The sequence below is a fragment of the Patella vulgata genome, chromosome 1 (genome assembly GCF_932274485.2).
Source record: "Patella vulgata chromosome 1, xgPatVulg1.2, whole genome shotgun sequence".
NCBI lineage: Eukaryota > Metazoa > Mollusca > Gastropoda > Patellidae > Patella > Patella vulgata.
The window spans coordinates 2,587,284-2,601,052 of NC_065879.2; the positions used below are offsets into that span (position 1 = coordinate 2,587,284).

General features: G+C 38.0%; 1 protein-coding gene across 1 annotated transcript; it reads left to right on the forward strand.

The window, feature by feature from the left end:
* The first annotated feature begins 4,371 nt into the window (after positions 1-4,371).
* Positions 4,372-11,225, forward strand: LOC126825560 (uncharacterized). Its single transcript, XM_050555216.2, has one exon. The coding sequence runs from the start codon at positions 4,510-4,512 to the stop codon at positions 7,393-7,395; it is 2,886 nt and encodes a 961-aa protein (XP_050411173.1). The 5' UTR covers positions 4,372-4,509; the 3' UTR covers positions 7,396-11,225.
* Positions 11,226-13,769: the final 2,544 nt, after the last annotated feature.

Genomic DNA, 13,769 nt, shown 5'->3' on the forward strand with positions numbered 1-13,769 from the left:
TACACCATTTATATATACAGAGGGTTTATATTAAAAAAAATCATAACCACCAAGTTTTGAAAATAAATATCTACCAGTTTAAGACAGAACACGTTTGTTATACGTTCATAATGCTTATAACTAAATAAACTTGCTATAATAAAACCGGTTGGAGGAAACCGCATTTTATCTAATTTGTGTTGGTGACGCTATTAAGTTTAATAAATTATTAAAAGTTCACGTTCTATCGACAATTATAAATTTGTTGAATTCAACTTTTTTAAGCATGTTAATTTTTAAACATGCTGATCGTTGGGATTATGAAGAACTCCCGCAATTTTAGTTAAATTAGCATTTAAAAATATAGTTTTCCATTTTAAAACTTAAGAGTATTTTTTAAAGATTTCAAATTTAAAAAATCGTTTTATAATAATGAAAAGCGTGTCAATTACGTCATATTTAATAATTAAATAATAGCTGGCGCACGCTGTTACATTCAAAACCTAAGAATAGAGGGCACGTGGCTTTACGACCTGTGTTAATTGTTTAATTATTCAGATCAAGTTATGAATAAAAGAGTTCGTGATATTTATTATAGCGATTATATGGGAGATAATTATAGTCATAATTTATATTTTTATATTTTTTCGTTGTCACGTAGCTCTGTGGAGTGAGTAAAATATATTTACATTAAAACAGCTGGCGAAGAAATGAAATGAAATGAGGTTTAACGTCCTATTGTTCTGTTCCGACTGGGCTAATGAAGACGGGCATACGTCATACAGTGTGCTACGAGTCACGGTTTGCCCAGGCAGCGGCAGTATGGCCTACTCTTATATAAAATTCCAAATGCCTAGGGATCTTTTACGTGCATGCCAATGTATACACGGGGCCTCGGTTTTTCGTCCCAGCCGAAAACAGACCCTCCATTCTGAAACCACGTCGAAAAGTCGAAAAATCCCGATGAGCTTTCTCGGCCAATGCAGGAATCGAACACCCGACCTCCAGGCTAGCGAGCCAGTGTCTTACCCATATAGCTCCCATCTCGTGAAGAATTCAACCAGAGTTGTTTAAAGAACTGACGCTATTTTGCCGCAAATTTGAAATCGAAACAGTCGCCACCCACCCCAGGCAGGAATCACTTAATAATAATGAGGTATTGATTGCTTTTATATGGATATATTTCTATTTTAGATGACTTGCATTTGTATCGTTTACGCTTTAATGAAATAAAATGGGGCTAACGTTCCTTTGCTGCAAATAATAAGTGTTTAAATTTGATTATTTTCGAATTATAGTCTCTTAGCCCCAGCGTTGGTTCGCTAACCTGGAAGTCACGTGTTCGATCCGGGTGTTGGCAGAAAAAGTTCATCATAATTTTCTTGCGTGGTTCCCCCTTGTCTGGTAACTGACAACGTATAGTCGTTTGGAAGGGACGACAAACCGAGGTGCAGTGTAGATTGGCGTGCACGTAAAAGATCCCTTTGTAGTTGGAATTCGACATAAGAATAGGTCGTGGCGCTACCGTCCGGGCACAATGTCCCCCATAGCACACTGTACGGCGTATGCACGTCTTCATTGGCTCAGTCGAAGCAGAACAATAGGACGTTAAACCCCATTTCATTTAATGTATACACGTGGCTTCTGTGTTCCGTACCATCCGAACGACTAGACAGCTGTCTTTGTCAGGCCCTCCACTCTTTACCACTGCCAAGGCGAAACCACGTCAAAAAATCCCGAGGAACTTTCTCGCCCAATGCAGGGATCGAACACGTGACCTCCAGGCTAGACTAATTAGACACTCTTCCACGAAAATTAACAGTGTCAAATAAATATATATTTTAGAATTTCAAACAAGTAATGGTATTAGGTATGAACAGATTTTCTCATAATCAAACAATATGTTTTATTAATTCTTTTACTCTCTGAAATTCAACATATATGGTGTAGGAAAACATCCTATTTATACTACCGTCTTTTATCAGTTTATGATAATAAGGTTAGTACAAGCCCCTTTAACCGGCGTGGTTTCAATTCCCCGGTTGAACGTGACAAGGAGTAGGGTCGCCTGTCCAACCTCGTGGGTTTTCTCCGGGTCCTCAGGTTTCCTCCCACTGCTAAAGACCCCTACGCGCAATTGAATTATTGAAATAAAATTGAACCATATGTTAGTCCCGAAATGACCTAGTTGGTCTCGAGTGGACGTTAAACCCCATTTTTTTCTCCCTCTCTCTCTCCACAAGCCCATTCGATTTCTTGTCTCGTAGCTTCAATATCATCTCTCAAAATAAAAGATACAGTCTCGACAGGTTGAAACAGTCATCCATTGATTCTTTGTTTTTCTACTTTACATTTCGAACTGCTAAACAAACGTCGATGTGTAACCACTGAACGAAAATTGTTACCTCTGAATATTGACATCTTGTCGAGCTAGACAGGCTGGTGGCAAGAGAGATCTTACCCTCGACCGAATATGAGTATGCATAGACTGTTGATAACAAGACACCAGATTATCAAAACAAATATTTGTTCACTAATAATATAACAAGTGCACAGGGAACGCACTACGCATAAAATTAATACACGCGTACACTACGCACAATATGCAAAGCCGTTGTAATTAATACACGTATATCATATCACACGAATGGACCCCAGAACAGTCGTACGCGTACACTGCGCTGTAATGATACAGGTTTCACCGAAAAAAAATGAACCTACAATATGGGAGACATTGTTCACGAACGATAGTATGAAGTCATTTTATTTACGCCTAACTTTTATACATCTTGGTGAATCATTTGGAACCAGGGGTTAGCGTAAGTTCACGAGAAGTAATCATAAAGTTCTAACTATTTTTCAAGAGATAGCTTCCTTGAAAATTGTAAGACGTCGAGTCAGTGGGTTACAATTAAAATAAAGTTTGGCAATTGTCTCTAACATGTAATACACTTGAAAGGTTGGGTATCATGGCATGGGTATCAACTGAAAACGTGCCTCGATGTAAAAACAATCAGACTGGTGTAGAGGAAATGAAAGCATTAATAAATTACACCCCCCCCCCCTTTCTTAATAGTTACACTGTGAAAAACAAATTGGTTAAAGTAGGAATCCAAATTCAATCAGATTTTTAAAAGTATATTTATATGATATGAAATTAATACAAGATGTTAAATATCTCGGAAACGTCCTTTAAAAAGTTTTCGAAGTTTCCATTTGGACATAAACCATGTCGGGTATCTTAAACATTTGTTAAGTTTAGAGAATCGCAATCACAAAACGTGAACAGTTCCTGAAAGTTAAGATTTTATACAAGCAGGTTTTAACAGTGTAATTAAATATTGGCACCGGTGAGAGTATATAAGATTTAGCGGTGACCTATATTCTAAATAACATCGACTTTGTCACCTGCATCACCTAAAATGGACATTGTAAAGGTAGGTTTCGTTCTTTTATATATTTATATATAGATTTTATAGTATGATTATTTTTAGGTTTGACTTGCCCTTTTATCAAATGTTCTAAATCAGAATTTATCTGATTTTACAAATATTTATGACGAATTTGATCAAAATGTTACCAACATTATACATTCATTTAGAGATTTCCATTTTAATGTAATGAGGCGAAATTTGCGCCGGGCAGCGTCAATTCGTCTTACTCTTCTGCAAATTCTTTAATGTCAAGGTTTTTTTTTTAACTTGCGCGCCACTGGTACCTCGGTGTCCCAACACTTAAGTACCCTGTTTATCAGATTCGTTAGTGCTACTCATAAGCATTGGGAACCGGGCTTGCAAAATCTGGATTCTAGTCTGGATATACTAAGACAAATGAATCGTATACTTAATTCTTTACCACAATTGTAAATTTTTTTACTTCTTTAAGAATCGGATTTATTTGGGAATACGCGTAATTGGTATATTTTATTATGTGTCTATGTTTCAGGGATGTCTGTGGTTACTGGCGTCCGGGTTATCTTTATCATTGTGTCTCAAAGTTTCACCAAACCACCGCAACACACTGTCGGATAGTCGTCGTCAAAAACGAGAGCTTGGTGGATCTGATGGAAACCGAGAATACCCAGAGGGGGACCGTTTACAAAAAGAAGGAGAATTTAGTTTTGAAGAATATGTACGTTTGAAAAGACACAGTTTTAGTGATAACAGTAGGGACCAATCCCAAACGCAACCACAGCAAGATGGATATGCTAATGTTGGTCGTTACAAAAGGCATACCAACAAATTCATACGACACAAACGACAGGGTAACAACAATAATAATAACAACAAAAACAATAATAATAATAATAATAATAACAACAAAAACAATAATAATAATAATAATAATAATAATAACAAAAACAATAATAATAATAACAAAAATAATAATAATAATAATCGGAACAATAATAAAAATAATCAGAACAATAATAACAATAATAACAATAATCGCAACAATAATAACAATAATCGAAATAATAATAACAACAACAACAACCAAAATCAGCAACAAAGTCAGAAAGAGCAAGAAATGCAACAACAAGATTACCAAAAAGAACAAGAACAGCAACAACAAGACCAACAGAAGGAACAGGATCAACAGGACCAAGATTATCAAAAAGAACAGGAACAACAGCAGCAGGATTATCAAAAAGAACAAGAACAGCAGCAGCAGGATTATCAGAAAGAACAAGACGAACAAGACTATAATGCAAGGTACGAACAGCAAGAACAAGATTACCAAAAAGAACAAGAACAACAACAACAAGATTACCAAAAAGAACAGGAACAGCAACAGCAAGATTATCAAAAAGAGGAACAGCAGCAGGAACAAGACCAGCAAAAAGAACAAGAGCAACAACAACAAGATCAGCAAAAAGAACAAGAACAGCAACAGCGAGACCAGAACCAGAAACTAAATATGTATGGTCTGAGCGGAAGATACATAAGCAGATTTCTCATTCGTCAAAAGCGACAGCAGGATGATCAGCAGGATGGGGGCCAACAAGACCAAGATCAACAAAATGAGCAAGAACAACAACAACAAAATTACCAAAAAGAACAAGAACAGCAACAACAGAATTATCAAAAAGAACAAGAACAGCAACAACAAGAGCAAGAACAGCAGCAACAAAACTACCAAAAGGAACAAGAACAGCAGCAACAAGAACAAGAACAACAGAGGAATTATTATGGTCGAGGTAGAAGAGGGATAAGAAACCAACAGGTAAATATGTATGGTCGCGACAGAAGAGACGTCCAGAGAATTCTCATTCGTCAAAAGCGACAGCAGGATGATCAGCAGGATGGGGGCCAACAAGACCAAGATCAACAAAATGAGCAAGAACAACAACAACAAAATTACCAAAAAGAACAAGAACAGCAACAACAGAATTATCAAAAAGAACAAGAACAGCAACAACAAGAGCAAGAACAGCAGCAACAAAACTACCAAAAGGAACAAGAACAGCAGCAACAAGAACAAGAACAACAGAGGAATTATAATGGTCGAGGTAGAAGAGGGATAAGAAACCAACAGGTAAATATGTATGGTCGCGACAGACTAGACGTCCAGAGAATTCTCATTCGTCAAAAGCGACAGCAGGATGATCAGCAGGATGGGGGCCAACAAGACCAAGATCAACAAAATGAGCAAGAACAACAACAACAAAATTACCAAAAAGAACAAGAACAGCAACAACAGAATTACCAAAAAGAACAAGAACAGCAGCAACAAGATCAAGAACAGCAACAACAAAATTACCAAAAAGAACAAGAACAACAGCAACAGGATCAAGAACAACAAGGGAATTATTATGGTCGAGGTAAAAGAGACACGAGGAACCTATTAGTCCGCCGAAAAAGACAGGTATATGACGAAAACCAGAAACATGAACTACAATACTTCGGAGGTAGATTGGATGGAGGAGAAGATGACAATAATAAACCCGTTCGTAATAAACGACAGGCATATTATACTTACGCCTTAGTTGATAACAACTATCAAAATCTTGCCAGCTCAGATGTTGCGGCTGCTGGTTATTTGGTATATGGAGATTTTGGTTTCGGGTATGTACCTATAGGATATTATTTGTATCCACTTAACGGATATGACCTTTATGGGTATGGTTATGATGGTGCTGCTGATGGAGGAATTTATGACTATTATGGCGAATATCCAATGTATCAGGACTACGGAGATGCAATATATTCCAACAATGACTATAATCTTGGAGATTTTTACAAAATGTTTTACCAGATAATTAAACTCATGTTTTCAACCGAGCCTACATATAACCAATCGCCCCCGCCGATCTACAATCCCATGTTTGGACAACCGACGGATGGTATATACGATCCGTCTGTCTTTGATTACGGTTTTCAGCAACCAACTAACGACGGGTCCACCTTCAACCAACAAGTCAATCAAGGTTACAACCAACCAGTTGATCTAGGATATGTCTTCAACCAGCCATTTACGCAGCAAACCAATAGAGGATATGGCTTCAACCAACCTGCTACACAGGGAACGTACCAAGGATACGGCGTCAATCAACCTGCAAGTCAAACATACAACAATCAACAGCAAAGCACTCCAAGATTCGGCTACAACCAACCTACTGTTCAAGGATATAACGTCCAACAGCAAGCAAACCAAGGATATCGTTCCTCGCAACCTTCTATGCAAGGCTACAACTACCAACAACAAACTACCCAGGGATACGACTTCAACCAACAGGCTAACCAGGGGTATAATTTCAACCAGCCGGCTAGTCAGGGCAATACCTTCCAGCAGCAAAGTAATCAAAGATACTTTTCAAACCAGATGAATTACCCTAATTATGGATACTACGGCTTGGCTAGACTAATGGATCCTGGTCCAATGGATTTCGGTGCAGCACTAGATCTAGGTCCCGAATACGGCCACCCACATGATCTTGGTCCGGGTTACGATCTTGGTCCGGGTTTCGATCTTGGTCCGGGTTTCGATCTTGGTCCAGGTTTTAATCTTGGTCCGGGTTTCGATCTTGGCCCGGGATACGGCGCCCCCTTAGACCTCGGCCCAGGATATGGTGCCCCATTAGATCCCGGCCCAGGATACGGTGCGCCACTTGACCTTGGCCCAGGATACGGTCCTCCATTAGACCCTGGCCCAGGATATGGAGCTCCGCTTGACCTCGGTCCAGGATACGGTGCACCATTAGACCTTGGTCCAGGATACGGTGCGCCATTAGACCTTGGCCCAGAATACGGTGCTCCATTAGACCTTGGTCCAGGAGACGGTGCTCCACTGGAACGTCGACATGGACACGGTGCTCATTTAGACCGAGGACCAGGACGTGATTCCCCGCTTCGTCTTGGTCATGGAGCTGGTGCACCGTTAGAACGTGGACCAGGCTTGGGTGGTCCACCATAATATACAATAAAACCACCACTCTTACTGCGTCTATTGATTTTGTTCGAGCCTAACCTCGATATCTGATAATACTCTTAGTTTGAGATGGTGACACAAGAAATATTCATAGATATAATTTCTTTGACTTTTTGATGTGTTTCGTTTGCATATACATGCTTAAGTGTTTTAGTTCACACCCTGAGGACCTGATGAATATATAAAATGAATCGTTAACATGTGCTGTTAGCTCTTAAATATCGGCTAATCAGGAGAACCTCCACAATATATGAGAAGAATAAAAAACTCTATCGAAGATAGTAGCTTCTAATTAAAAGTCATGGTTAGCAGAGAGTGAAGAGCTGTAATGTTTTCCTTTGGTTAAAATATTAAATATTTTAGTAATGTTATAATTACGTTAAATTTAGATTTAAATGTTTGATTGTACATATTGATTCCTTGGAACACAATGATTTAATTATTTAAAACTCGCTATTATTGCTCAACTTTATTATATAGTCTTTAGAACAGTTTTATTTCAATCGTTATACTAGCGTTTTTATGAAGTCTTTATACCGGCTTTATTATGAAGTCTTTAGACCAGCTGCTTTATTATGAAGTCTTTAGACCAGCTGCTTTATTATGGAGTCTTAAGACCAGCTTTTTTAATGAAATCTTTAGACCAGCTGCTTTATTATGAAATCTTTAGACCAGCTGCTTTATTATGGAGTCTTTAGACCAGCTTTATTTTAATCTTAAGACCAGCTTTATTATGAAGTCTTTAGACCAGCTTTATTTTAATCTTAAGACCAGCTTTATTATGAAGTCTTTAGACCTGCTTTATTTTAATCTTAAGACTCACTTTATTATGAAGTACTTAGACTAACTTTATTTTAATCTTTAGATCAACTTTATTATGAAGTCGTTTTATTTGCAACTGCGTAGGTTTTCTTTAAGAGGAACACAACGGGTGACATGATCATATAGGTTTAGATACACCTACACAACCACGGTGTTAGAATAAGTAGAGCCTTTGACACGTGTTCTATTTTCCAAAATAACAACCAAGAAATTATTTGAGATCGACTGACAATTTGATTAAAATACAGGACCCTGTTTCACAAAAACTTAAACTAAAATCACTTAAATTGATTTTAACTAAAATCAAACTGAAATTTTAAATTTTATGCGTTTCACGAAGATCGATTGTAACTTAAAATGCAATTTTAATAGATTTTAGTTAAAATTGCTTGCGCTCGCGCAGTGCACAATTCCGGCGAGGGCACTTAGGGTGTAAGCATACACGCTTCGGAACTGAAAATTATTGCCAGGTTGAACTAACCGCTACAATACCAATGAGGGGAGTTTCATACGTTGTAACAATGTCTGCACACGGTCAGGCAGTCGTAGAGAGAAGAAATAAATAAGTTTATTGCGTGTTATCCGTTTTGAAATGTATCAGTTGGTTGGCCTTGAACTTGCATGTCGCTTTCGTGACCTTGGCATTTGATTTACTCGCAGTTTCAATGGAAATAATGCGTATCGATAAACTAAATCGCTTGAATTTCGTAGTTTTATGGTATTTTGAATAACAGAAACTATTGAGAAATTGCCATAAACATGTGATATTTCTGACTCAAACGCTTAATCTAGACTAAGGTATTGTCGAATTTCAAAAGTATTTAATAACTTTTAAACTAATACACGAAATAACCAATGTACCGATGCCTAGATTTGAAATGTCAGTCCCATGGACCCTTTCAATAATAATTTGAAAATGCCAAAGTGCCACACTCCTTATTGGATAATGCCTATCTATCTTACGAAATTAAAATGATTTTTTCCCAATATAAAATACCCTTGGCTCCTATATAAATCATCATAACCCCAAAACCATAAATACTTTGCATATGGCGTATCTAGTATTATAGGACTGACGGGGTTTCGATTTCCCGCTTGTACGTGACAGGGACTAGGGTCGCCCGTCCAACCACGTGAGTTTTCTCCGGTTTCCTCCCACTACTAAAGACCCTTATATACGCCCAAGCGAATTATTCAAATAAAATTGAACCATGTGTTAGTCCTGAAATGACCTAGTTTGTGTCTAGTGGACGTTACCCCCCCCACCTCTCTCTCTCTCTCTCTCTCTCTCTCTCTCTCTCTATATATATATATATATATAGACATTAGATATGAAATGGGTTTAGATTTTGTTTTTAGGTTGGTTTTTTTTTTTGCCTTTTAATTATTTGAAAATAGTATAATTTATACTTGAATCATATGGTAATATATAAAATAGTAACAAAGAGTTTTGTTAACTGGGGTTTTGAGGGTTTTTTTTTTCTTGGGGTTTTAATTTGGGGCGTCATCTAATTGCTTATATTGCCTTACAATCAGACAAACGGGCGGACCGCAGCTATATTTCCCATGCAATGAAAAGAAATTGAATGAAAATTATTTTTGTGAATTATAGTATGTTTAAATTATATAACCCGGGCCATTGGCAATATTATCATTATTCCAAATATATCTATATGTCGCAATAGACCTCACAACGTAGCTCTAATCAATGTCGTGATTTTAAGTTAGGAGAGGTTGACGGCTGTTCTAAGTTAAAATTGATTTTAGTTAAAATTGTCCCTAATATAGTTTTGTGAAACGCCACTATTTTAAGTTGAGATACAATTTTAACTTACAATATTATTTTAGTGGATTTTATCTAAAATGCCTAAAATCGTTTTGTGAAACGCACCGATCTTAAGTTAGGATGAAATTTTAGTTTAAGACGATTTTAAGGGGATTTAAGTTTTTGTGAAACAGGGCCCTGATCTATAATTCCTTTCGTTTTTTTATACTTTCCATGGCCTACACTACATGGAGACCTAACCGGTTATAGCGGAAGGTCGCGTCAGAAGTCATACTAGTGGCTTTTGACCCTTTGACGTCAGACTGTTGATTAACCAATCGGCGTTGATGTTTCTAGTGGGTTACCCACGGTTCCATGCACCTCTCGCCAAAAACTCGCCGTAACCGACTGTTTCATTGGCTAATCTTTCTCATCGTCCAGAACACGGGTTATATAACAAGCCTTCCAGATCTGTGTTTTAATCAGATTGGGCCGACTGATAGAGTATGGTAGTCAATATATTGTCAGGTCAAATATATATATATATATATTCCTAGAATGTAAGGTGCTCTAAATACCAAACGTAGATAGCTCTGTGGAAGGAAACATATCTGAATGCAATCTTGTCCAGGTATATGCAAACTGTAGGTCGCAAGTCCGCAACCCAGACAGCGAGGTGTGTGTGTGTGGGGGGGGGGGGGGTATTTTGAACGATTTTAATGCATTGAAAATCATTGAGGGTCACGAGCCGCCGCACCCCGCTTTGGGTGTTCAGCAAATCAGACGATAATCGGATTGTCAGTCTTTGTTATCGAAATAGGCGTTGTTTTGTTTGTATATTTTGATATGTATTTATGCCATGATCTTTTAACAGTAATTTTGTATACTAAATAATCAAATAAACAAATTTGTGGACCAGCAAATGAGCCCCAAACTCTATTCATCCTGCTTTTTGTTCTTCTTCTTCTTGGGGGCAGTGCTCTTCGGATACAAAAAAAAAGCTTAGGCTACATGAATTCAGGTACGATTGACATAAATTGGCATGCCCGTGCCTTGGACAATTGCGCTACTCCTGGTCCGTAGTACCTGTTATATCAATATCTGTTTATTTATTTATAACTTTACGATGGTTTAGCTAGTTATGTGTTTAAGATGAAATGTATATTGTATATGCTATATAAAACCCATATATCTTTCTTCATAATGTAAATAAATAATGTTCATACTGCTTTATAGTTTAATTATTGTTTAAACTTGGAAAAGGTGATTAAAAATCTTTTAAAAGAAGCACCCACCATGATTGATCGAGATATTTCAGTGACTACCTCTACTCAACCGATACCTCAATATATTTCTAGTAAATGAGAGAGAGAGATGGGGTTTAACGTCCACTCGACACAAACTAGATCATTTCGGGACTAACACATGGCTTAATTTTCTTTCAATAATTCGCTTGTGCGTAGGGGTCTTTAGCAGTGGGAGGAACAGGAGGACCCGCAGAAAACCCATGGGAATGGATAGGCGACCCTGCTTCTTGTCACGTACAACCGGGGAATTGAAACCACGCGAGTTGACTCAATGACGGACCGTATGATACAGCGCGCACGTGCTAACCATTCGGCCATCCATGCCCCCACCTTTCTAGTAAATACTGTGTGCTAAATATGCTGTTATATGTATAAAACATTGATTATATGAGATGTTATAAAGTATGGGACATTTGAGTAGCTGGTGAGGATGATGCCAAACGAGACGTAGGTCCGACGTCCATACCAAACACACTAGGTTATTTCCATACTAACCTATTTCCATATTTCAATAATTCACTTACTCTTGCGAGGAAATGAAATGAAATGAAATGAAATGGGGTTTAACGTCCTATTGTTTTCTTGCGAGGGAACCGGATGATCCATAGAAAGCCTGCAGGCGATCCTATGTTTTGTCACGTCGGGTTTGGTATTGGGTCAATAACAGGTCTTATGATCCGAAGCACACTCGACCACCGCCACATTTACTTAGAACAATAAAAAAGGGTATAAATTACACTGGCATGAATAGCTTCTTTATTATCGACAACAACATACATATCGCCGACCTTAAACATCAAACATAACCTACATACAAAGAAACATTTTAATTTCGATTGGGTTGCACATAAAGCCTTTAATGGGATGTTTTAGAAAATACACAAACTTCATGTCCATTTGCCATCGATAGGCAAAATGGTTATTAAAACCCTGTTACCTAATATATTTTTGTTTGTACAACATCATTTTGAGGATGGGGATCAAATATTATAGTAAACGATTGACCTTCTAATGACCTTCTATATCATTTTAGACCAATGCCTATTAAACATATATTATGCAAGAGCTCAATCTGCCTATTACACGTCTTTCTGTAGGCCTGAAATGTTATATAAACTATTAGACATTTATTAACATAAAAAGATCTTAATCAACTCTCGATGCCATCTTATGTGTCGGATTTTCACTGAATTTGAATTCGATCTGCTGATGATTAAATGCAACAAGTGGATAATCGAGACTATTTTTTATGGTACCGACTTTAGTACTGATGATCGAGACTAGGCCCAAAAATTCAATCGCTAATATCTCGGTTCCGAGTGGATGAATTTGACTGAAATTGGCAGCCTATTCGCTTTACATCATTATTAAAGTGAGAACTGTCAGCTCATTATCCAATCTTCCATAATGTATATTTAATATAAATATTGTTGCTAGCATATTATTGACAGTATTTAGAAGTCGCCTGGCATCCAGATCGTTCGCATGCTTTGCAGTATTACTGTCTTATGTCCAAAAGCCTTGTGCCCTATCCAGCGCATAAGTATTGTTTTTAAAGGGCATTATTCCCCTATCGCGTTGTATTTAATAACTTCATAGATACAGTTTTAAAATACCTATTCTGATTTTAACGATATCAATTACACAAGATTAATGCAAGGTTTGGGAAATATTCCCCCCTTATCGCCGTTGAGCCTCTTATTGTACGGCGCTGTGGACGCTTACGGTCCACCCCTTGACACATTCAGTTTGTTTGAAATATATAATACCATACATACATTAATTCAAAAGTCTAGAAGATTTTGAACGGAAATGAAATGAGGTTTAACTGCTCCTACTGGGCTAAGGAAGACGAGCATACGCCATACAGTGTGCTACGAGGGCAATTTTGCCCGGGCAGTGTGCTATGAGAGAAAATTTGCATAAGCAGCAGCACTATGGCCTACTCTTAAAGCTAATTCCAACTGCCAAGGAGCCTCGGTTTTTCGTAACGTCCGAAGGACTAGACAGCTGTTCTTGTCAGGTTTCCAAGTGTCTCCTCGTACTAATGGGAACCGCGGTAGATCAGTGAGTAATGCTGGAAAAGAAAGTTCAGTCGAATTTTTAGGCTGGTACCCCCTTGTCAGTGGTTCAGGACAGATGGCCATGCAAAGGACAACGTACATGTATATTCATTCGGATGGGACGCAAAACTGAGCTAACGTGTTCACACTGGCGTGCCATTGCCGACATGCCAAGTAAGGGAATTATTGTTACTACAGTTTTTTCAAGGGAAACGTATAGCCATATGCCTCTCTCTCTCTCTCTCTCTCTCTCTCTCTCCCTCTCTCTCTTTGAAGTAGCCCGGCTTGTGATGGCGGTTGCTGTGGGTACCATTTCACACATCTTCTCTTCACCCGCTGCCGCCCCACCCCCTCTCTCTCTACACACCATCACAAACACACATACAAATATAAAGGAAAACA